This window comes from Hemicordylus capensis, chromosome 9 (genome assembly GCF_027244095.1).
Source record: "Hemicordylus capensis ecotype Gifberg chromosome 9, rHemCap1.1.pri, whole genome shotgun sequence".
NCBI lineage: Eukaryota > Metazoa > Chordata > Lepidosauria > Squamata > Cordylidae > Hemicordylus > Hemicordylus capensis.
The window spans coordinates 29,490,448-29,515,597 of record NC_069665.1 but is presented as its reverse complement, the minus strand read 5'-3'; the positions used below and the strand labels follow the sequence as shown (position 1 = coordinate 29,515,597).

The 25,150-nt window shown below is 46.9% G+C and overlaps 2 protein-coding genes across 5 annotated transcripts in view; both read left to right on the top strand.

Annotated features, from left to right (window-relative positions):
• KIAA0513 (KIAA0513 ortholog) overlaps positions 1–5,342 on the top strand; it is a 53,332-nt gene extending 47,990 nt beyond the window's left edge. For all 4 annotated transcript variants that reach the window (XM_053271098.1, XM_053271095.1, XM_053271096.1 and 1 more), the window contains one exon: positions 592–5,342. In XM_053271098.1, coding sequence (XP_053127073.1) covers positions 592–641 — 50 coding nt within the window. In that variant the 3' untranslated portion in view covers positions 642–5,342. The remainder of the gene's footprint in view (positions 1–591) is intronic.
• Positions 5,343–10,234: 4,892 nt separating this feature from the next.
• Positions 10,235–24,545, top strand: LOC128334168 (meckelin-like). The gene is made up of 19 exons (XM_053270511.1): positions 10,235–10,308; positions 10,777–10,842; positions 11,193–11,337; positions 11,759–11,876; positions 12,396–12,486; positions 13,256–13,312; positions 13,508–13,606; positions 15,105–15,203; positions 15,503–15,601; positions 15,748–15,850; positions 16,917–17,050; positions 18,070–18,210; positions 18,629–18,709; positions 20,016–20,132; positions 20,773–20,889; positions 22,028–22,126; positions 22,483–22,585; positions 22,810–22,952; positions 23,578–24,545. The coding sequence occupies exons 7-19, from the start codon at positions 13,604–13,606 to the stop codon at positions 23,656–23,658; spliced, it is 1,320 nt and encodes a 439-aa protein (XP_053126486.1). The 5' UTR covers positions 10,235–10,308; positions 10,777–10,842; positions 11,193–11,337; positions 11,759–11,876; positions 12,396–12,486; positions 13,256–13,312; positions 13,508–13,603; the 3' UTR covers positions 23,659–24,545.
• The last annotated feature ends 605 nt before the right edge of the window (positions 24,546–25,150 follow it).

The window sequence follows — 25,150 nt, the reverse complement described above, 5'->3', positions numbered from 1 at the left end:
TTTATGAAGGGGAGAGCCGGTCTTGCAGTAGCGAACATGAATTGTCCCCTTTCCTAATCAGGGCTTGCCTTGGTTTACATTTGGATGGGCGACTACATGTGAGCGCAGTGAGAGATTCTCCTTAGGCAGTAGTTCAGTGGGTACAGCATCTGCTTGCACGCAGAAGGTCCCAGGTTCAAATCCCTGGCAGCATCTCCAGACAGGGCTGGGGAAGACACCTGCCTGAAACCTTGGGAAGCTGCTGCCAGTCAGTGTAGACCATACTGAGCAATAGGAATCAAGGGTCTGACTTAAGATAGGGAACCTTTGCGTTGAGGTAGAAGAGTCCTAGACTGTACACAATTTACAGATTAAGAGGAGCACCCACCTTTCCAGAAAGTTATCAAAATATTTAGGAGCAGACATCGCTTTAAATTGAGACACTATCTTATCTATTATTAACATGTGCTGTGTTTTATTATACCAGTCTCTGATAGAAGGGAGTTGTGAGCTGGTTGGTTCCCCCCCCCCTTTTCTTTTCATGGAAAGCGATTTGAAATGAGATTACTGTGAATTAACAGAACTGTCAGTCCACCTTCTCTTCATTTGCAGAGCAACTCAAGCTCCTGAGTGATCACATTGAGCAGATGGCCACTGAATAGCAACGTGTCCTGCCTGCTGCATCCAGGAACCGAAAGACGAAGCCAGTGAAGGTGAAAGGGCCGCCAGCCCGTCTCCGAGTCTACCTGAAACTTAAGTTGGGCTTTCAAAAAAAGAAACAAAAACCAACCAACACTGCAATAAACCTGCATGACCATCATCCAGTCGTATAGTTCTGCGCTGTGCAGCCGTAGATGTAGGCGCCCGGCAGTCGAAGACGTCCACCCTGTTCTGCTGCCTCCTTCCCTAAAGCCTTTTCACACTGACTGACTGACTTGATAGTGGTCGAGGAGATCTTCTGCAATATAAGGCAGAGGAGAAGTGAGTGATGGGAGAATCTGGTGTATTCGCAGAGGAAGAAGGCTGAGCTTTTGAGATGCCTCCCCTTCCCTTGGCATTGCTGCTAAACATTTCTCGCTAGTTCCCAACACAGTTTAGCAGCGATTGACTGGAAGGTTTGAAAGGAAAGATGTGCAGGGGGTGTGTGGAATGCAGCCTCCCTTGTTGCTTTTATGGCTCTGGAAGGATGAACATCCAAAAGGCCTCCTAGAGGCCCCACAGACAAGGAGGCAGGTACAGAATTGCCTAGCAGGCTGCAGGCAGGAAAGAGGCGCAAAGTAAGGCATTAACGGCACTGTTCCTGTAGTGTGGGTGTGATGCAAGGAGTTCTGAAATCACAACGAACTTTTCGCCAGGCACTTAGGATCAAGTGGATCCTCCCTAGAAAACAGTGGAGGGAAGAAAGGTCTTGGAGTGCCTGGCCATATATTTGGCAGTGTTAATTCAGCATAGTATTGAGTTTCTCTTTTTTGTGTACGGATCTTCTGGAGCCTTTGCTGTTGTTCTGGGTGGTCATTTGCAGGAAATTGCTGTGGGTTGTGGCCACTTCTCATGTTCTTGTTAAATAAAAGATGACCAGCAGGGGTAAAAAAAAACCTCTTGGGATCCACTATAATCCCCTCCACCTTGTCCTGGAGAAGGTGATTGTGTGTCATCTGTGCCAGGCTTTGTGAGAATCCAACCCTTCTTCACGTGACACTTTTAAATTAGAAAACAAACATGAGTTGACGTGTTCTGGGTGATCGTGCCCAGGGAGGCCGCTGAATTTGGTGCCTCCTGGTAACCATTTGCTTTCCAAATGTTTTCCAGAGGATGTGGTGCAATATGCTCCGGGCACTTGCTTTTTTGGGTGTTCACAAGATTGCTTCATCAGCCCCAATTTGTGATGAATTGGCCCTGCAAAAATAAAAAGGGTCATATGCAGATGTGGTCCTTGGGTAAACTCTTGGCAGCCTTTAAGAACCGGCAGGTGATCTGAAGTGCAGCAATCCTGGGCTACAATTGGTTTCTTGCCCCCAGCAAATCTGTAGCCGTGTACAGTGCATTTCTGTTTTCTCAGCTGTTGATTGCCTTTGAGGGGGGAGCGTTGGCGACTGAAGGGCTAATCTGCTGCTGTGATTGCTTGTGCGTTGTTTTTTCAGGAACTGCAAAGCCCCCCACCCCCCCTTCCTCTTTCCTGTCGGTTCAGTTTCCATATGCCTGCTGCTTCTTTCGTGCCCAGGAGAGGGTGCCAAGAGCAGGTTTGGAAAAGGCTCCTTGCTGTATTTCGGGTTAACAATGCTGCTCTGGTTACTCTCTGATCCATGGAAAGGCACACTTCACGTTTTCCGTTGCAGACAGATGGGACTCTGGATGCTTTCCCTCATGTTTGAATCTGGTTGATAGGCGTGGTGGAAATGATTGTGATTGGCCAGAGTGACCCACTGCAAAACAAACAAACAAACAAGTGGTCACATTCATGAAGGCAGACGCCTGAGCTGGTAGTGACTTGTTAACCATGGCTTCACAAACAAACTGCTCTTCCTACTGTGTGGTGTTGCCCCAGTGAAAGAAGCAGCACCTTCTGGCCAAATTCTTCCCACTGGGCTGGGCTCTAAGGCACAGAAGCACCTTTCCAGGCTAAGTAGTAGATTTGACAGAGAAGGGGAGTTCCCTTCATCCCCCCCTTAGCAACCTACAGGGATCCTGCCAGGATCACTTTCCTTTAAAAAAGAAAAAGCCATTGTGCAGGAGAATGAGATTAATTGCTGCCTCAGGGACCTGCCTTTCCAGTTGCAAAGTAAGCAGAAAGCAGACTCTTAGCCTGTCTATCCTGAGTGCAGAACATCCCCCTCTCCATTCACTCAGGCTCAAGATACTCCTTGCAGCTTTGCGTTCTCAAGGCTTATGTGCGAATGCTCTATTCAAGCAATTACTCCTCTGTGTTTTAGCTTTCCAACCTTCCCGCTGTTGTGTTGTGTCTTTTCCTGTGAGAGTCTGTTTTCCAAGAGGACTTCCGTTTGGTCAGCAACCACTAGGCTACTTTGAGCAGTGGTCTAAGCCCCAACCTGGGGAGCCTGATCACCGGACCGCTGATGCACCCTCCCTGCATCTTTCCCCTGTTCCAGAATCCCATCGGTAATACCTGGGAGGGAGGAAATGTGAACGCAGCGAGGAGGACCCGGTCTTCATTGGGCGGCTCCCTGTTTTCCCTCCCTGCTGCTTTCCTGAGCTGATTCAGCTCAGAGATGAAAGTGGCAGGTAAGGAGGGTCGTGTCAGCCAGAGAAAATTGGCACTACCTTCTGGCTTGGGTTTTGTTTGTCCTTTGGTCTCTGTCTTGAAATCCAGGAAGCGGTACTCCTAATTTGCCAGGGGGGCATCATTTGCCAGCCCTTAGATTGTGCAAGTCAGCCTTGTAAGGTCTGTAAGAAACTTTATGGCGTTCCTTTAATGCAGCCTCCTAATCCTTCTAGTATCTGAAGAGGCAGATACTTGACCCTCTGGAGTGCATCTGGTCTTGCTGAGTACGCTCTGTAATATTGCAGTGCATCCCCGGTGCAAAGTAATCCTTCCTTTCTTGCAGACAGTTTAGCACAGGAATGCACATTTATTCCTAGCGGGCTGGTGGTTTCTATTTGCTAGAAGACCTTGCAGTATTGGAAAGAAGGGAGTGTTTAGTGGGGAAGCAGCACACAATATTGTGTGTGTCTGTGGTGTGATTCCCACCGCCTCATGGACCTTCTTCCAGTCCATGCTGGAAGTGACACTTTTGGTCTCTGGGCAAGGCTGATAGTCCATTCATAATAGGATATAAGCAAGAAAGAGAGGGATTTCTGCTCTGCAGGAAGAGAGTATCTGCTTTATCCTGTTTGCAGTACGGTATGGAAGACAACCCACCCGTTATTCCCAACCTTGAAGTAGGAAATAATACCAATCAATATTACATGGCAGAGGAGTCCTGCCCCTTTGCTGCGAAGTAAGTCCTATAGAAAACAAGAGTTGCAAAATTACAAAATGAGAAATACATGTCGGATACAGATTTGAGGCTGCCTAGTGTAAACATTCCTCGACTTTTCCTCCTTTATTGGTCGGGGTGTGGAAGAACTTGCATCTGTAGGGACCCAGGAGCTGACTTGAAGGACCAGGTTGCCTCTGGTAAATCACTCCTCTGTGTGTTCCCTCTGTTGTGCCCATGGCAAAGAGGTGACTCTTCCTCCAGCACCAGTTGTGCGCATAAACACACACCCTTCAACAGCATGTTGAGCAATCACGTGCCAAACTGCCCTCTGTACCCACAGCAGATAGCTCTTCTGCCAGCCACTTCAAGGACGGACAAAATGCTGCAATACTTTAATTCTCTCCCATGGACCGAGTGAGAATCGACCCTTACAGGGAGTGGGCGTTGGTTTGAGCAGGCTTTTGCATGAGTTTCCTTTTTACTCCTAACTGCACTTGCTGATTCAGTACACATCCGGAGAAACCGATATTGTTTATCCACCCTGTGAAGGCTGCAGGGACTATATTACGCTCCTTCTATGCATATTGTCAAGTGGTGTTTATACTCTAATTCCTCCAGGGCTCTTGTAAAAAAGGGAAAAAAGTGCTAATGTGAATTTACGTTTTTCCTAATTACACTGTTGAATCTTGAGGAGGAAGCCAATCGTGGAGCCAAATGGGACCTACTAGGATCCCAAATCTCGCTGTTCCAAGCTGGGTCAGTGGATATGAATGTGGTCTACATGAAACTTGGATGTATTCCTTGGGTTTTCCAGGGACTGCTTATCTTGAGATGCTGTTTGACTTAGTGTTGATTCCCAGAAGGAATTAACTGTTGTGAAAAGTTCTTTTGTACTTCCAGTGTGAAGCTGGTTCATTGACTGGAATTAAAAGATGGGCATCTGGAATGGCAAATTCATTGTCCTTTTTTGCTCTGTTGAATCTTTGTTGATGTGTAATGTTGAGGGTCTCCCCTCTGTTTTTCCTACCAAGCTCTGATCCTCTTCCAACACTAGAAATATCTAGCATATCTCTTATTTCTCAGCAGAAGTCTAGGATTCCATATAATATAATTATCAACCAACTGTTTCAGTGTGTCATCTCCATGTAATTATTATGTGGATTTCATTGGAGTTCAAAATGCTGTATTTGACTCTTTATCTATTCTAAGAGATGAATTTGTTCAAGTTCCGTGCTGCCACGTTCCAGTGTGTTGGGTGCGGGTGTTTGGCAGCTGGCCATGTTGTACTGAGACTATGTGACTTCGTATCTTTTTTGTGGAGTATTGTTTTTTTTAAAACATGTATTTGAGAGCATTTCAAGTCCTGGTGATGAAAGGATTCAGGAAACAAAGAAGTGAAATAAACCCTTTTTAAAAACCCTGCAATGAATTCTGTGTCAATTTCATTCCAAGCACTTGTGTACCTGTGCAATTATTCTGAAACTATTTTGACACGCAAAGGATTTTCTTTTTAAACCCTCCTTGTTTGGATATGTGACTTTCCCCCCTCCCACTCTTTCATCTCATGGAATACCTCCTTCTGGAAACCACAATAGATGGGCAATTAATCCGAAAGAACACAGGAAGTTCTCCACTCTCCCAAGTGCTGGAATGGTTTGCTGAAACTGGGTGCAATCCAGAAAAAAGTGCTCCTGTCTTTCTCTGGATTGGAGCTAGAATATCTATGCGGCCCGTAGCTCATTGGCAGTGTGCACACATGGCCAGTGTTGATGGTCCTAACTTTAGTCCCTGATACTCTTGAGTTATAACAGAGCCGGTGTGGTGTAGTGGTTAGAGTGTTTGACTAGAATTTCAGAGACCCATGTTCCCATCTAAAAATGTAATAAGATAAGCCTGGGAAAGGCCTCTGCCCAAGAGGTCTTTGGAGAAGGCTACTGTTGGAGTCGGTAGCTTTAGTTACAGTAGAGTATGGGAACTAGGTCCACAATTCTTATGGAAAAGGTGGGGATTTTAAGAAGAAAGAATTCAAAGGAAGTATATAAACTGCCTGGAGATGTATAAAGTGGTATAAAAGTGTGATTAATAAATTCTGTAAGTAATATAAATAAGAGAGAAGCCATCATGCAAGAGATCTGGGAGGTGGTTCCAGGACTAAGGGGAAGCAAGAGAGAGGGTGGTGGTGGAGATGTTTGAGGGGTTTTTTTGATAGCTGATGGTGATGGGGCTGGTTGAGTGAAAATCTCGGGTAGGGATATGTCGGAAAAGAAGAGCAAAGGGATACAGGAGAGTTGAGGTTCAGGATTGAGAAGCTTGTGCGGAATCCAGAGCTGGACTGGAAGCCAGTATAGGGATTTAGGGAAGGCCACTGCATGGTCAATGACAGGAGTAAATTATTTGGCAAGTTTTGGAGAGAGGTGAGGGGACCAAGGTGGAACAGATAACGGTTATAATTGATGGCACACAATTGATCAAAACATGCCGTTGAGAAAGATGCCGAGGTCTTGCTTTGTTCCATTCTAGGAACTCATTCAGGGCCAGTCTCCTTTTGTGTAATAGAAGCCACACCAGTGTTTGGTTACCATGGATGGTTTATACACACTAACAGGCTACCTCCGCTTTTCCCCAGGCCCTACCGAGCGCCTTGTCCCACAAAGGGAATTTTGTAATCTAGTAAAGAGGCTTCCTTAAAATGTCATGTTTATTAGTCTCCTTTTTCCTCTCTCTCTGGCTGCTTGATCCACTTCCATGCTCCTCTCAAACTATAGGGAGTTTTCCTGATTCAGCTGACCCACCAGAAAAATGTGGGACTAAAGCATTTCTTGATATTGAGACAGGCCAGTGTGTTCCATGCGCACAGACACAGATGAAGAGCCCTGATGGTGAGTGGCAAACGGGCTATCCAGTGGGGCTTGGGGGAAGGAGGTGGCAACCCGCAATTCACTTGCCAAGAAGGGGCAAGGATATGGGATCATTAGCATTCCAGTCGATTTCTATGAAAAACTTTCAAGTTGGGATATAAGCTAGATTTTGAATCGGGTGTTTTGGGGTTTTTCAAAGTTCCAGCTATGTAATTCAGCTGAAGTTTCCACTTTGGAGTGTTTGGGTCAATCTGCAGACACTCACTCATGAGGGCTAGTAACTTTACTTTCAACTACAACAACAAATAATGCAATGGCTGTGCTTTAATACATGACAACTTTAAGATGCAAAAAATACATCGAGGGCAGGAGGGGGCTGCTGTTTAATGGGGAGCTGGTTAATTCAATCCTTGGCTTGCCGGCATGCTTTTATCTTCATAGGCCTGAGATGTGTTTGTGTAGCTGGACTGAATGGGACTGAGAATCATCCGTCTCCTGTGGACTGCCTCCAGTGTGTAAGAACACGTCCCTCCATTTCTCTCTCTTTCTCTTAGTAAGTTCCAATGGCATCGCGCTACTTAGATCCTGGCTTCCTTTCAAGAAGAGATTGCTGGAGACTTTATGGCATCTTAGTGTAAATAAACCAAATGCATTGCGTGTAGCTGGGAGATAGCAGGACAATCCCATAAGTCAGCAGAAGGTGTCATCTAGTTCCAGAATACCCCTTGCATCCCAAGATGCTGCGTGGGACCCTGGCTCAGTAGAAGAGCGTTTGTGGGTACTTGCATGCAGAAGGCCCCAGGTTCAAATCCTGCAGCATCTCCAGCAAGGGCTGGGAGAGACTCCTGCCTGAAACTTTGGAGAGATGCTGCCAGTCAGTGTAGGCAGTTCCAAGCTAGGTGGGCCAAGGGTCTGACTTTAGGGCAGCTTTCTGTATAAGCTCAGTATAAACAGCAGCTGGCAGCTTCGTTCCAGGCCCTAAAATCTCATGTCTGTCTCTTTCCATCTTCTCTTTGATGCTGCCCAAGAGGGCTCCTGTCCTATCCCTAGAAGCCCTTTGATTGTGTCCCCCACCCCATGGGACCCCAGTAGCAGAGGGGATGCCATGCTAGGGTTGAGCTGCGGAGGCAGAATGCTTGCTTTCCTGCTCGGGGCCTCCTTCCCAATGGGTTAACTTGGGAGAAAGAGGGCGAGGCATGTTGAGCTTTGAGTATCATCCTCTGGCTTCATTAGGGCCATCCACTAGACTGCTTTAAACTTAGCTGGCTAAGGATTGCAGATCCACATGGCTGTTCTTTCTGTCTTCCTCCTCTACAGAGTAACTTGCCACCCAGCACGTTATGGGAGTCCATGTTTCTCGACGCCAGTTTCCTGGCTTGCAATGTAAGTGACTTTTGCTCAGATCCCTTTTCCTGGCCTTGTGTGTGTCTAAGACGATGGTCTCCAGTCCATGCTGGAACCAGCCTCTCTAAGGACATAACCTCAAAGGACCCCTGCTGGATCAGACCCAAGATCTCCCTATTTCAGGCAGGGCTAGTTTCTAAGCTGAGAAACCTTTGCTGGCATTTCTAATGGTCATTGGGACTAACAGTGGCTAATAGACTTTTCCTGCTCCGTGAATTCTTCATGAAGTCCATGAATTCTTCTAAAGTCACTGGCCCTCACTAGATCTTGTGGTAGCAAATATGTGAAAAAAGACTTAATTTTCCCCTATCCCGAATTTACAATTTATCCATGTTGGATTACCCTGGATTCTAGCATTATGGGAGAAAAACTTTCTCTATCCATTTTCTCCACTCAGCGTGTGATTTTACAACCCTCGACTGCAGGGTTTCTTAACCTTGGCTCGCCAGATGTTGCTGGACTACAACTCCCATCACCCCCAGCCATGACCTTTGTGGCTGGGGATGATGGGAGTTGTCGTCCAGCAACATCTGGCGATCAGACGAATTCTACATCAAATCTTTGCTTATAGATGTGAATTTGTCTATCACACAGACAGTTGCAAAGTTCTGTTGCTCTGCAATACGGGTTCGTTACACTCTGCTTGCTAAAGGTTAGATGTAAAGTAAAGTGTGCCGTCGAGTCGGTGTCTACTCCTGGCGACCACAGAGCCCTGTGGTTATCAAAGACCGAAATATTGACTGACTGACCTCTGCCTGCAACCTCGGAGAAGCTGCTGCCGTTCAGTGTAGACAGTAAAGAACTGGATGGACCAAAGGTCTGACTCGCAGACATCTGCTTCCTCTGTACCAGATGGCATCTTCTCAGCCCCCCCCCCCACCAAAGCAATGCAAGAGAATATTCCTAATTCCTCTGATTTCATGTCCTGCCTGGACTTTCTTTCTCCCCAGAACACCTGCAACGTGACAGCCTGCCAGCGTCTTACCAACATGGTAATTTTGGAAGCGTTCTCTTTGCAAAACCGGGCATACGATCTTTACCAGAAGGTTAAGTGAGTATCCTTAGGACTAGATGGAAACTTAGAGCTTCGAGTTCTGGTCCTGACTGTCTCCACCAGCTCTTGTCTTGGATAGTGTAGGTTGCCTTAACTCAGGGGTTCTCAAACTTGGGGGTCCCCAGATGATGTTAGCCTTCAACTCCCACAATCCACAGCCACAATGGACAAATCCCCAGCTGGCCACAATGGCCATTGTGGCTGTGGATTGTGGGAGCTGCAGGCCAGCAACATCTGGGGACCAGTCTTCCCTCTAACAGGGATTCCCAGATGTTGTTGACTACAACTCCCAGAATCCTCAGCTGCAATGGTTTTTGCTTGGCGATTATGGGAGTTGTAGTCAATATCATCTGGGAATCCCACCCTCACTGCTTGCCTGCAACTCTTGATTTATTTACTTATTGTTAATTTATTTTTACATATATATCCTACTGTTCCTCCAAGGAGCCTAGAGTGATGTATGTGGCTATGTTTACGCCCCCTGTGTCCCGCCGCGCGCGCGCGCGTACACACACACACACACACACACACACACACACACACACACACACACACACCAACTGTGTGAGGTAGGTAAGGCTGAGAGAGAAGTGGGCTGGCCCAGAGTCACCCAGTGAGTTTCATGGCTGGACGAGGATTTGAACTTGGGTCTCCCCAGCCCTAGTCCAACATGCCAGCCACTACACCACGCTGGCTCATTTCCATGACTGCTGTCCTTTGTTTTGAGTGTCTCTGTGTGAGAATACGCTACTGAGTTTTCTTTCCAGGAGCCAAGACCTTCCAGCACTATGGTACGGCACCACTGGAACGACCTTTCCTCAAGTGTCTTTTGGGAAGAATTCTAAGGCAAGTCAAAAGTAGACGGAAACACACCGGTATTGGGGATTGAGGGTGCAGAATGAGAAGAAGCAAAAGAAATTAATCAGTGCCTTCTCCTAACTCATGAAACGTCTGTGGGTCCTGCAATATCAAGACTGTCTTTCCTCTTTCTCCACAGATCGACCTAAAGGTGATCAAGTATGATGCACAAGGGAACTTCCTCGGCTGGGAAAATGTGACGGGAGGGGTGTTACAGGTGAGCTGGCTTCCTTCTGTCCTTCCTATGTACTGATGTTGCTGCTGCTTCTAGGATTCCAGTGGGTCCAGTTAGGAGACGAAGAACACTTTTTATATAGCCTCTTTAAGTCATGGAAGCAACAAATCCCATTGATTTTTAATGAGGAGGGATCGATTGGAGGAGGATTTTGTTTATTTTGAATCAGGACTTTGAATCTGATTCATTGGTATCATCCCACTGGAGACAGACACACAGTGAAGTGAACATGCACCGTAAGCAAGAGGGCCAGAGCTAATTTGCATGTGTTGGTTGTGTGCGATTAGCAGAGTTTGGGCACTTTCATGGGCGTCCCAGGAGGCCAAGTTATACATGTACAAATGTAGCATCTTGGGTACACAATTGCAAGCACACAGGCAGTGCTATAAATTGAAATGTTGGCTGTGTGTCACTTCTGTGTTTTTTAAAACTCTTTTTCTTTTGTCTTAGCTCTGCCCGGACAGCCAGAGTGTTTTGGATGCTGCTTTTGTGTTTGGAACAGTATATAGTGAGTCTGTAAGTGTCTGCTTTTATGTAGGGTGGCTTCTTCTTTTAAAACTACTTCTGGTGGAGTCAGTGCCATTTTAGAGTATGGGAGAAAAGATGGCCCAGTGAAACAGGTGGCTGATAAAATGACATCCGTTCCAGCTGTGACCTCTTTATCACTTCGGTGAAGTTTACTTATCAGTAAAGGCTCATAGGACAGCCTCCTTAGTCAGTTCTACACTGAAACGTACCATATTATAGGCCTGATTGGTTTTTTAATGAGTAAATACTTAAGAGAAAGCAGTGTAAACAGACCTCTCTGGCAGACTCTATATGGCACAATGAAATGTGAGTGTCTAATCTTATCTGTGTTGTCCTAGTGCACACTTGAAGTCTCAGATCTGCTGCAAAAGGTTCCAGAGCCCATATTTTATGAGTTGTTCTTGCAATTTGCTGATGAGAAGGGCAATGCTCGATTGTGGCCGGTCCCTGTTGAGAATCCTGCAATTCTAACAAGCGGCCAAGGTGAGATTTCCCTTCTCTGTGGGCTGCGCTTCTGGTAGAGGTGCTTTGGTATTATAACCTTGGGAAGTCAGGGTTGTCCCGTCCTCTAAGCAATCACTTAGGGCATCAGTTCTCTGTGTGTGTGTGTGTGTGTGTGTGTGTGTGTGTGTGTAAACAGTGCCAGAATCTAGTACTTCTTTGGCATGTAGAAGGTCCCAGGTTCAGCCCCAGGCAGCATCTCCAGGTAGGGCTGGCTGAGAGAGATTCCTGCCTGAAACCTTAGACAGCTGCTCCCAGTCAGTGTAGACAGTACTGAGCTAGATGGACCAAGGGTCTGACTCAGTAGAAGGCAGCTTCCGGTGTTCCATCCCATTTTGCTCTAGAGAGGACAAAAACTGAACCTCCAGCTTTAAAGCCCTGTTCCTCCCCATGTTTCTGTCAGCATCTCTGACTTCTCGAGCACTCAGAAGATTCTTTCTCGTGGATGGACTCTCTGGAAGAAAAGAGAACTTGACCAACATCCCAGCATCTGTCACGCTTGCGGCAGAATTGAGCCTCAGGTGATCTTTTTTTTTTTAAACAAGGAAAAGATTCAGAGTGTGACAGCCTTTAATGCTGTCCTCTGATCCTGTTGCGGGGTGGTGGTGGTGGATCAAGAGTGCCTCTGAGCATGTGCAGTGTACCCTGGCACCACTGGAAGACCATAACCAGCCCATCTCACATGTGGGGGTATGGAGAAAGGACTTCCTAGGCAGCGGATGGCACCAGCCCCAGGGGTCCTGAGCCCCACACATTGTCAGGAATTCAATCAACGGAGGAGCTCTGCCCAATTTCCAGCTGCTGCTCATACGGACTGTTCAGTGTTAACATCTCTCTTACCGTGATCCCAAAGGTGTCTCTATTAGGCCCATCAGCACCTGGCTGTCTGCATGTTGCAAAATTGCAAATATATCAGCCGTGCCTCCCTTCTGCCCAATTAGCACCTGCCGCCTCCTCCCTTTCGGTTCATTGTTTCATCCCCTTAATTGCTTGCTGTTGTCCTCCAGTTAACCTTTCTTCCTTCCCCGCCTGGCCTGTAGCATCTACCTGCCAACCAGTCGCCCTGGAGACAACCCCCCTTTCCTGCTGCAAGTGAACTATGCAGAGGGAGGCAGCCCTAGGAAGACCCAGGCAAGTGTGTGTGGCATGAAAGGCGCCCCCTGGCCATCCCTGTGTGAGAGAGAGCGCTGTGCAAGCAGCTGGAACAAGAAGGCTGGCTGGATATTCTTCCCTTCGAATTCTCCTCCCTGCTGCGGCTGCTCCCCACTCCCACCTCCACCCCCCACTTTGCAGGCCTCCAGCATCTGTTGCTTCAGCAGGTGTTAATTAGACCTGAGTCTGCGCTGGGATATTGTCAGGGCTGGCTGAGAGCAGCGTCTGCTGTTTTCACCTGCCGGAGTGCCCAGGCCTGCATCCTGCAAAGGAGAAGGGAAATGCCAGGGAGTGTGCCCAGGGGAGGCGAGCAGGCAAAGCAAGGTCAAACCTGCCACAGCTCACCGGCTGAGCGCCTGCGTTGCATGCAGGAAGTCCCGAGTCCAAATCCCGGCACCTCCAGATACAGGGCCAGGTAGCAGCTGCCGGGAAAGACCCCTTCCCACCTAGGACCTTGGAGAAACACTGCTGGTCAGAGTAGACAAGTTGGGCACAGTGGTCTGACCTCAGTATAAGGCTGCCAAGTGCCAGTGTGGATGGGGAAGATGGAAGTTGTAATGGACCCAAATTGGAGAACCTTACATGGTTCATGGCTGTGTGGGCATTTGAACCCGGGTCTCCCCAAGCCTAGCCTAGCACTTTAACCACTGCACCACACTAGCTCTCAGCGGAGACCTTGCCCGTAGACTGCAGCTGGCATTCCTGGTTTCTTTCCCTCATTACTTTCCTTCGCACTGTTCTATTTCAGGTGTCCTTCTCAGTCTCTTATATCCAGGGCCTTGGAATAGCCCAGCGAGCTACAGATGTGAGTAGCTGTTGTGTGAGGAATCCAGGAGGGTGGCCGTGTTGGCCTTTAAGGTGCCAGCCGTAAAAAAGCGTAAACAATAAAGTATTTCCTGCTTGAGCTCTGCTATGAATCACACACACACACACACACACACACACACACACACACACACACACACACACGTTTCTTTCCTCTATGCCTGTCTCTTGACAGATTTCCCTTGGAGTTCTGGGATCTCTTGCTGTCCTTTGCGCTCTCCTGGAGACTAGCAGTTGGGTTCGTCGCTCCCGGCTTCCCAATCTAAATCTTATGGTATGAGTTATGTTTCTCTTTTGTATGAGAGCTGCTGGGAATGGGAGCATGCGTCGTCCTCCTTGGTCCAAAGAACAGCATAAGAATCACCTTCATTTGCCTATTTAGCATGCATGGTGGTTATTTTCCGGCTTGCTTACAGTTTGCTGGTGGGCAGAGCCCAAGAATAGGGTGGTGGTGATGCTGAGGGTGCAATGAAGGGGCACCTTCATTGGGGTGCAAGGACTGGGGGGACCCAGGCTGCCATATGCATGTGGGGAACTTTGACTCTAAATTGTAGGTCATGCTTGAGAATGTGGATGCCATCTTATTTCCCTGTGTCTCTCGTGGAGTGTCCCAGAAATCCAGTAAATCGTAGCTGGGGATGATGGGAGTTGTAGTCCAGTTGTAGTATAGCTCAAATCTGGCCACCCTGATACAGAACTGATGCTAAGTCCCCGAGACAGTATAAGCAGGGCTGCACAAGTCAAAGACATTGGTGGTCCCGGATCCAACCATGACTTGGTGTGCAGGGGCCAAGGTAAATTTTCAGCACATTAATGATTGCATTACAAATATTAATGAAAGCAAATACTAGTTACCTGCAGCATGAGAAGGTCAGAGGAGGCTCCCAGCAACCTTTCCTCTTCCCTATCCCCCATGCATTTTCAATGCTTGCAAAGGTTCAATGCTTGCAAAGGCTGACCCTTTTCAAAATTAAGAGGGCATGCCCTCAACTCCTGCCTGTGGGCTCCCCAGAGGCATCTGGTGGGCCACTGTGTGAAACAGGATGCTGGACTAGATGGGCTTCCTTGGGCCTGATCCAGCAGGGCTGTTCTTATTTTCTTATGACCCCCCCTTGCACCAGGTCCATGAGACAAGGCAGCATTTTGCACCTCACCTCAGGCACCACGATACCTTCGGCCAGCCCTGGGGCCAGCAAAAAAGTCCCCGTGGGTAAGATCCGGCCCCCGGGCGTATGTTGTGCAGGCCTGGTAGACAGGGTCTAAAAAGCATTTGTGATGTGTATAATTAAGATTCAGGCATACTCTACTGTGATGTCTGGCTATCCGTATAAACGATCAAGCAGATGCACTTGGCTGACCACTGCGTGAAGCAAGATGTTGGACTAGACGGGCCTTTGGCCTGATCCAGCAGGTCCTTTTCTTATGTTAGGAGTTTAAAATAAGGGACAGTGATCCATCCCCATTTAAAAAAAAAAAATAACAGACAAGGTATTTTGAAAGGATAGAGGACTGTGTTACAAATTTGTACTGGGCCCAGAGAAATTAGGCTTTGGCCATTGCATACAGGTACGTACTGTCACTGTGGAAAACAATGTGGCTTCTGCCTGTTTGCCTGTGGGATGCGTCCATGTGAATAGTGGGGTTATGTGAACGCACCCTTTCCAATGGATATGGGACCTGCACCTCTTCACTGAAGGGCAAGAGGTAAAGATAATTTGTCATGCATCTGTTGGGATTTTACTCCCCCTTAAGACCATACTTTCCCCTGACAGATTGTGGTGAAATTCCTTGCCTTCTTTGCTGGATCTCTGGCAAATGTCTTCTTCGTTGTCGCCCTGGGAACTGGCATTTATTGGCTCATAGTTTTCAAGGTAAACAGGTGTGCAGTGTGTACATTTTGGGCTCAGAATTCTCCCGCTGGCATCTGACGTGGTGCACCTTGCACAGTGTGTCTGTCTGCACCAGCTGTTCTTTCAAGAGAGAGATCCTGGGACAAACCAGAAGCCGGCAGAGTTCCTGAACTTGCGGGGGTGTCCCTTGTGGACAAGAAGATTGCTGGGTCTTCTAGCAGGGCAGTCAGTACCTCATTAAAAGGGGATAATGGAGTGTGAATCCTTGAGAGGGAGAAGCAATCTTTATGCTTTGTCCTCACTGAAATCTTCCTCCCCAGGGCCAACAGTCGTCTGCAGTTGAAGTGACTCTACCGCCTGCTGGGAGCCAAATAGAAACCAACTTTATCATTTTTGTCTTGTGTGCTTTTGTGTTAAAGGTGAGAGCTGGAAAGCTAGAACTCTTTAGCATTGTGTCTCGGAGAAACCTCGGGTCCCCAAATCTTGTTAGATGAAGCTTCCATCACCCGGCAGTCACAAGCGCTTGCTTGCAACATAACCCTCTCTGTGGATGTTTTTGTTCCAGAGCTTGGACGTCATACATATTCTGATCACCCAGTTAACAGTCTCCATCTTCCTGATAGACTGGGAGAAGCCAAAGGAGAAGCAAAGGTTCAGAGCATCTGCAGGTCATTCTTTGCCTTTGTTTCCAGAAAACTTTTCTTTATTTGTATGACTTTTCCCTTCCGTGTGATGATGCATTCACTCCAAGAAGACAATGGAAGGGCTACTTCTTTAGAGCACAAAATAACTGTAAAAGGCAAACGTTGTTGCAAAGGTGGAAAAGGGACCTCCTGGACTAAGTACATAGGAAAGGGAATACAAAATCATTGGAGCAAAACTATAGGGCAGGGGAGCCACCTAATGGCGCAGTGGGGGAAATGACTTGACTAGCAAGCCAGAGGTTCCCGGTTCGAATCCCCACTGGTATGTTTCCCAGATTATGGGAAGCTCCTATATCGGGTAGCAGCGATATAGGAAAATGCTGAAAGGCATCATCTCATACTGTGCAGGAGGTGCCAGTGGTCAACCCCTCCTGTATTCTACCAAAGACAACCGCAGGGCTCTGTGGTCGCCAGGAGTCGACACTGACTCGACGGCACCCTTTACCTTTATAGGGCAGGGTTAGGCAACATTGGCTCTCCAGTTGTTCCTACAACTCCCATCACCCCCAGCTGCAATTTTTTTTGCTGCCGTGGATGATGGGAGAGAGTTGGTAGCTCAGGTAAGCCTACCTCCTGCTATAGGGGAAGGCAGTAAACCCCGTGGGTAAGAATTTGTGCAAATCCGGCCCCCATGGCACTCTCCAGAGTGGAACGCTGTGTGCTTAAAGCCAAAGGGTGCTTTTGAAGATCAGAAGTTCTGACTCCCCAGAAAAATGAGGGCAGTGTTACCTACAGCACATCACAGCTGTTGTGAGATACTCGCTTGTTTAATTAGCGCTGGTAAATCACTTCAAGGCCCTCGGTACTTCTGGGAAATCAGCAGGCGCCTGTTCCAGGAAGCAGCTTGCCTTGGATTGTAACGATCTCATATCGGGAGAGGTAAATTAACATAAGCAAGGGCTCGGGGAAACCCAAGGGCGTTGAGCTTTGCACTTTGCCAAGAATCCAATAAGCCTGTGTGGAGTCTTCAAATAAAGCCCACGGTTTCTGCTTCATGGTGGTTTTTTTTCCTTTTTCTTCCCCGCTTCAGGAGGAGATCAGAGGGCTGCTTCCTCTGTGAGCGCCTGGAGAACTTTTCTGATAGCTAATGAGTGGAACGAGATCCAGACCCACCGGAAAGTGAACCCTTCGGTTCAGTTGTTTGCTGTCCTGCTGCTTCTAGAGGTGGGTGGGAGCATAAGGGAAGGATGCATCTGCTGTTTTAGTCCCTCCACTGTCTCCTGGTGATACCTTTGGACCTTGAGAACGAGACGCCCAAAGCCAGTGTGTGCAGAACCCTTCTGTAGAGATCACAAGGTGTGCAAAAACTTCTACAGCGCTTGGGAACCAGCTTGAATAGAGAGAGAGAAATGGAGACCAGAGATTGCCTGAGGGACCTTGATTTCTTTTTCTAGTGTGTTCTTCTCTCCCCCTGCTAACTGAGCAAAGAGGCGCCTTTTTTAAAGCAGTGATTCTCTGTACTGAGCAGGGAGAGAGCATCTGGCCCTATCCATCCCCAGCACAGCATCCCTCCAGTGGCTGTTGCCGTTGTGTCTCTTATGTTTCTTTTTAGATTGTGAGCCCTTTGGGGACAGGGAGCCATCTTTATTTATTTTTATTTCTCTGTGTTAAACCACTTTGGGAACTTGTTGAAAAGTCGTGGTATATAAATATGTCACCGCCGTCTTCTTTCTTAATCCCCTTCTTCCAGGCACCAAGTAATTTGAGAGGTGCTGGGCTCAGTCTTTCCTAGAAATCATAGCTTCTGACATGGGAGACCTTCCTTCCTGCGAGGTAGGTTAGGCTGAAGGTATTTGCCCAAAGGCCATCCAGCGAGCATCATGACTCTCATTCTGGCCTGCAAAGAAGGAGTCCCGACCATACAGAAGTGGTTGTTCAGTGGCCACTATGTTACCATAGCAACATCTCCACTGGGGTCTAGTTTAAGGTCTAAGAAAAAACCCTCCCAGGAATATTTATACTGTCATTGCTATAGCATTTTAATTTTCCAAACTGCTGTTTAATGTATCTCCGTGTGACAACCCTGTGAGTGTGGTGTTTTCATCAGTAAAATGGGAATAAAGAGGGAGTGAGCATCCGCCTTGCTCAGGGCCAACCTATGAAGACATGGCAGAGGAGGAATTGGGCCGAATCCCAACAATGCTCAATCCAAGTGGAACCATACGGGCTCTTTTTATTTCTAGGTGGTGGGGTTGAAAAACCTTGCGTCGAGAGATCTCAGCATTAATCTGCACCCAGGACCAGACGTCTATCGTGCGCCGTGGAGTCCAATCCTTCGGTTTGGGATTGCTGCTTCGGTTTGGTTGGCAGTGGGGATTGTGCAGGTTATCATCTTGAGCTTGAAAAAACGAAAAATGCAAGGGTGGGGTCGAATGAGATGTGACAGTAATCATGTCACTGGCCAGGGCGGTCCTTTCATGGGGCAAAGGTAGGCAGTTGCCGCAGGCAGTGCGGTGTTGAGAGGCCAACAGTCCTTACAAGTCATGATGGCTGTGTGCTCTGTTCTAGGTTCAGAGACGGTAAGCAGGGGAGCAATAGCAGGAGAGAGGGGTGTGCCTCTTTCTCCTACTTGTGTAGCTTCCCAGAGGCTTCTGAGGGGCCACTATGAGAAGCAAGATGCTGGACTGGATAGGCCTTGGGCCTGATCCAGCAGGGGGTTCTTATGTTCAGAGAAGGATGGAGGTAGCCTTTGTGTGTCCTTGCTTACTGTCTCATGGCGAATGCAATATGCCTTTCTTCCAGGTGGTGGTTTCCATTGGGTTATATGAGCGGTTTGTGGAAGACAAGATCCAGCAGTTTGTCGATCTCTGTTCCTTGAGCAATGTGAGTCTCATCCCTACTGCACAGCAAAAAAAACACTGTGGTTATGTGCCATTTGCCAAAATCCCCACAGGACCTCTGGAACTCTGCTGTTCTCTGCCCTGTTGCTCTCCGGGCAAATGCTGAGTTTTCTTACTAGTTCAAATTGTGTGTAGGCCTTTTAGTGGCCCACGTGTGTTGGGCGCGGTTGAGCTGCATTAAGAGCATTGTATTAATTGTGCTTGGAATGTGGCAAACCACCTTTGAAAATGGGACATGTTGGATGACCTTCAGATACTTCCTTGGCCAGTTGTCCTATGACATCCAGCAGTGTCTGGGAAGGCCAGTGAGGGGGAAGGCATTCTGTTGGGTCTGTAGGTCCCCAAATATGTAGGATTTTCCAGGTAAGCACTAGCACTTTGAATTGTCCTAAGAAGTGGACAGGAAGCCCGTGGAACTTGTTCCAACACCAGCAAGATAGGAGACCAACGTCCAATCCCACTTAGCCACTCCATCTAAATGGGAAATAGCTCTGAAAACGGAATTGCATCACCTGGGCACGTCCCAAGAAAACCTTGTAGGGAGGGGTTTAGATCAGGCGATATGTTTTGTTAGGCTACGACTATTGGACATAGATCTACAGGAGGAGTGTGCTTGACTACCAAGGGGAATCTGTATAGGCTTTCAAAACCTCAGCCACAAACCGGCTGAATATTTAGATCATATGTTTTTACCTAAGTTTAGGAGAGCATTGACCTTTGCTCGTTTGAACGCCCTTCCCTCTGCACTCCTAGACGGGAAATAGAAACGAGTTCCATATGCATTGTGTTGTTGCCCTTGTGGCTCGGGATATAGAGTCAGTTGTTCATGTTATTCTGTATTGTCAGTTTTATAGGGATGCTCGTATTAAATTTATTGCTCCTCTCTTAAAGAATCATCCTGGCCATACGGATCAATTTGACTTGGATTTTTTGCTGTCAAATTTTAAATCTGTCACTTCTATAAATGTGGCCAAGTTTTGTTTTGTTGCATCCAAACTTCGTAGAGCTTGTATTAGCAATTTGAATATTTTGTCACATATACATGTATTATTTTAAATGTTAAGCTGGTCTAAGGACCGTAATACATTTACTTACTTACGTAGCCACTCTGTTCTGAACTTGTCACAGTTTCTGAATCATCTTTAAAGGCATCCCTTCATGCAGGGCATTGCATAATCTAATGCAATCCCATCCCTAACAGGCTGCACTCCACCTCCTGAGCTGACAAGCAGCAGCTCCTCAGCCTTATCAGGGTTTCCTTTATAACTTCTCTCTCCCTGCATTTGTAGGTTTCTGTGTTCATCTTAATGCACAGATGTTACGGTTTCTACATCCATGGCAGGAGTGTCCATGGACATGCAGATGTGAGCATGGAGACCATGCATTCCTACCTCAGGAAGGAGGAGGTAATTGGGGGTCCTGTGCCTACCATATTTCCTCCTTGCTCTTTCTAGCAACTGCTTTGTGCTGCTAGGAAGGAGTACGGTTGTGTGGTTGGGTTTTCCCATGTCAGGGGAGGATGGGAGGATATAAGTCTTGTGTTTGTGTTGAGTTCACCAGTCTTCCCACTCTCCATTCCTCCCCATCCTTTTGACTCTCCAGCTATAGGAAAGCATCCCAACTTGCCTGGGTCCCCAGTTCAGAATTCCCTGTAACAGAGTTTCCCAAATTTTGTTGACTACAACTCTCATAATCTCCAGCCAAAGGGCATTGCTGGGGATGCCGGCAGTTGAAGTCAACCATGTCTGGGAATCTCTGTTACAGGGAACACTGTCCCTGACGTTGGACTACAACTCTCATCAACTCCAAAGGTTGGAGGTGATGGGAATTGTAGTCCATCAACATCTGGAAACCCAAGTTTGATAATCTCTGCCATAAGCCAAGAAGTACTAGATGTGGTGAAGCTTCCCAGAAAGCATCTGCTTCCTGACATTATAGCTGGTCCCAATAGAAGTATTACCCTACTTAGGAAACGTCACTCTTGATCTTTGCTATTTTTGCTGTGTGTCTTTCTGTGATGACTCTCTTCATGGGTGCTTTCCACAGGAGAACCTTTGCCCTCTTAGAGGCCTGGAGGCCAACTCCGACATCCAGATGTTTGAGGTGCTTCTCACTGACAGGATGCGGCTGCTGTATGACAGAATAACTCTGTCTTTAATGGAGGTATGGTACCTCGAGTGTAATAATTGTTAGTCAAGAACATTGGCTAGTTGAGCAAAGTATTACTTAGACTAGCAGCAAAGTTGCGGTCTGAAAAGTTGCCACTACCCTGGGGCCCTTCAGTATGGCTGGGAGATCATTTTTCTGCAATCAATTGGGATCAGAATTAAAACATTGCCTCCTTGTAGCGCTTAATAGAGCGCTGTATTATTCTTCCCCCATGGCTAAGATCCTTCTAGAATATTTACTCAGAAGGGAAGTCCTCTGCAACCTTAATTAAAATCTTCTTCCTTCCACTATTTAAAAAAAGAAAAGGAAATGGGGCGGTGGGTGCAGGGAGAATGCATGCAGAAACTATAGGGAGCGAGAACTGATTAATTAAGGAACAATGGATCAGTAATGCCCCAGCCAGGTAAACAGGAAGCAATTAGGGGCGGAAGCTGTGAGAAGGAAGCTGCTAATTAAAAGCACAGTAGCCTGAAAAGCTTCGACAGCACTTTGGGAGTGAGTCTAGAATAGGCTGCCACTGCATTTGCATTTTAAGTACCCGAAATGCGATCTGGAAAAGGACAGGAAGACAACACAGAAAACACTAGAATATAAGAGAGTGGCAATGGTGTTTTCTAGACTCTGTAAGTTTCCTTTTGATGTGTTCTAGATTGGTAGTGGTGTGTTCTAGATTCTCTGTTTTTTAAAAATTGAGTGGACAATTCTCTGACTTAAATAGTGTGGAAGCCATCTCTTGTGGGCCTGGGTTCTCACCCGCAAAAGCTTATGTCCCAGTAACTGTGAGTCTTTAAGTTTCCTGAAGCCTGTTTGTTGTTGTTTGTTTTTTGGCTTTTGCTACTTGACCAGAAGCTAATCTTAGCTGAGCTTTCTTTTGTTCAGTTCCTTCAAGAAATAATTACTGCTAGTTTATTTGTAATCTTCCCCGCCTTCCCTCCACTTGCTTCTCCTTCTAATTGAAAACTGTGTCTGTGCATAGAGGTGAGCACTCCACAGCAGCAGGTGAAAATTGAACTGAAATCCCTGCGGCCAAAAGAAAGATCTCATTGAAAACAAATACATTTTTTTAATCCTCTTTACTGGGGCTTGCCAGATAACCAGCCTGAACTTTAAAAAGTTCAAACTTTTCCTGCAGCAGGTTCCAAGAGGAACACGTGTCCGTTCTGACCTTTGTGGACAAAGACTGAAAAGTTACTATGCCTTGAACCATTTTCTGGTCTCCTTCTTTGAACACGTGAGTATCAGGTTGCCTTTAAACCAATGTTTGCTGCCGGGGTTTGTATGTGTGGGCTGCTTGCTGCCCCCGAAGCAGTCTGCTCTGTCTGTAACGTGTGAATTCTTATAAATTCTGCCATCGGAGATGCAGGTGGGCACAGTTCAACAGCTGGGACCCAAGGTTCTAATGAAGGGGAATGCAACCTTTTGGCACTACAGCTTCCATCATCTCTAGCCACAATTTGTTTGGCTGGGGATAATGGGAGTTGTAGTCCAACTTCCCTACCCCTGTTCTAATGTGATGGGAGCTGCGTTGAGTTCATCCTCTCTTGAGCAAACGCTTAGTGGTTTTTCTTTTCTTCCCGTGCCCCCCAGAGGTACAGAGATATGGACTACATGGTGAAGGACAAATTTTTCCTGGAGCGGATCATGGACATGGAATTTCAGGAGCTGGGGGACATATCCATTCTCTATAATGGTATTCCACTCCACATTCTACTTGCTGTGGGAATTTGTAATACTTGGGGTTCCCCCCCCCCCAGGCTTCTGTGTTGGGGTGTTGCCTTGCACTAGCTAATAAACATAACGGAGACTCCAATTTGGGATGCAAACATTTCCAAAGCAAAGAAATTAAGTTACTGTGGGAATTACTTCTGTTTGGCAGCAGAGGGTTGTCTTAAACATGCATTCACCTCCTCCTAGATGACCGTGCATTGTTCAGCAGAACTCTTTTCTACAACCACGAACTCGCACTGCTTCTCTTCGAAACTCTGCTCTTCTCTGCCGTTGATCTGGGAACGCAGGATTTTGTGGTGGCGGCTATTGTCACCTTTGTGGTGCGAAAGGTGAGTGGAGGTTTCATGTGGCTAGCGTGGCCAAGGAAGAGCCCTGCCGAATCAGAGCAAAGATCATCTAGTCCAGTGTTCTGCTTCCCACAGTAGTCTTCTACTACTACTACTACTACTACTACTACTACTACTACTATCTACTGGGGGAGAGGCAGCAAGCATGAATTGTCCCCTTTGCTAAGCTGGGACTGCCTTGGCTTGCATTTGGATGGGTGACTACATGTGACCCATGTGGGTGACTACATGTGACCTACACTAGAAGATATTCTCTTGAGGGGATGATGCTATAGCTCAGTGAAAGAGAATGCATCCCAAGTTCATCTCCTAGTAGGACTGAGAGAGACTCTGGCCAGAAACCTTGGAGAAGCTCCTGCCAATCAGTTTAGGTATGAGAAGTTGATTGATGGTGACGTGCAGTAAACTTAGGTGGCATTGTTCTTTAAACACCTCTATGCTCTGATCTCGCTGTTCATTCTGGCTGGTTTTCTGCATCTTAAAATATGTCTGCATTTATTCGGCCAACGTGGGAGGAGAAATCGTACCTTAAATGGGGGAGTAGCACTGACTCATTCTGTTGTCCTGCAGAATACCAGTTTCTGTGTTAAACTCCTTTTGGTTTCAGCTTGTTCAGGTGCTGCGTAACGTGTTGGGAAGAAGAAATTTGGCTGAGAAGACCTTGGTGGAGAAGCAGTTCCTGATCTAAAACATCTCAAAGACTCTCTACTTTGAGATGCCAGTCTTGCCTATGCTGCTATTGGTTGGAGAAGCCATGAGAAATTTGGAACCTTGTATTTCTTCAGCACTAACTATGGTGCATGCACCTTTTATTAGAGTCAGCGCTTTGATTGGAACTTGTTCTGGTTGCCAGGGCCTAGCCTCGGACCACATGAAATAATGCTTGAGAACCCCTGAGCATATGCAAAGTATCTTTCTCCGAGCAACAGTGAAGAGTTTGGTACTCGTGGATTGGAACAAAAGCTTTGTTACTAGGCTGGAAAGGATTCAGCAACAAATGTAAAATCTGAGAGCTAGTGTGGATGTGACAGATAGAATGTTGGACTTTGAACAGGGAGAGCTGGGTTCAAATCCCCACTCCACCATGAAATTCACTGGGAGAACTTGGACCAGTCACTGTCTGCCTCTCAGCCTAACCTACCTCACAGGATTGTTGTGAGAGTGGAAGTCATCCATGCCCTCAGTTTTGTGAAGGGAGGGCAGGATACAAATAAAGTTTTAAAAAGAAACACATGCAGGTTCCTGGACTATAGATGACCTGGCATTATCTATTTGCCAGTGCAAATCTTTGGTTTTAAATCCAGTCTGTCAATGCAGTATGTGTTTTGAATGCTCTTGCTGATTTGCTGAGGAAGTCTTCCTTTTGCTCTTAGGATTTTTCAAACTGTGCTGATTTCAATTGGTTTATACTTTTGTACTGAATAGTTCTAGTTCTGCTTTAATTTTTATATTTTATTGCTTAATATTGAACGTTATTGTGCCTTTTTGGTTTTCCACTGCTTTTGAGCTTTGTGAAAAAAATGATCCATAATGTTTAAAAATAAATACTTTTTGCCATTACTTATTTCAACCATGGCATGGGTAGGTCGTTTAATCTTTAAGTGTATCCCTAAAGTTGCTTGTCTGTCCTCAGACTCAACTAGGTCTTCATCCAATAGGGATGCTAGATTTCCTCAAGATCTTGCCAACATTGGTGTGTGTTTGCTTGCAAAATTATTCTCCTAGTATCTTCAGCATTGTTTCCTTGTACCCTATGGCCCAACATTTCTATCATCTTCCTCATGTGCCAGGACTCACATGCCTGGTAGGTTACAGCTTCAGCAGAAGGCTTCTAGGAACATAGGAAGCTGCCATATACTGAGTCAGACCCTTGGTCCATCTAGCTCAGTATTGTCTACACAGACTGGCAGCGGCTTCTCCAAGGTTGCAGGCAGGAGTCTCTCTCAGCTCTCTCTTGGGGATGCTGCCAGAGAGGGAACTTGGAACCTAGATGCTCTACCCAGAGAAGCTCCATCCCCTGAGGAGAATCTCTTCCAGTGCTCACACATCTAGTCTCCCATTCAAATGCAAACTAGGGGATGCTTAAGATGCTTGCTACCACATGTCCTTATTTCTTTGGACACACACACACCCCGGTTTTAGGAGAAAAGGATGGGAGGAGCATTGGGCAGGCTGTTTTG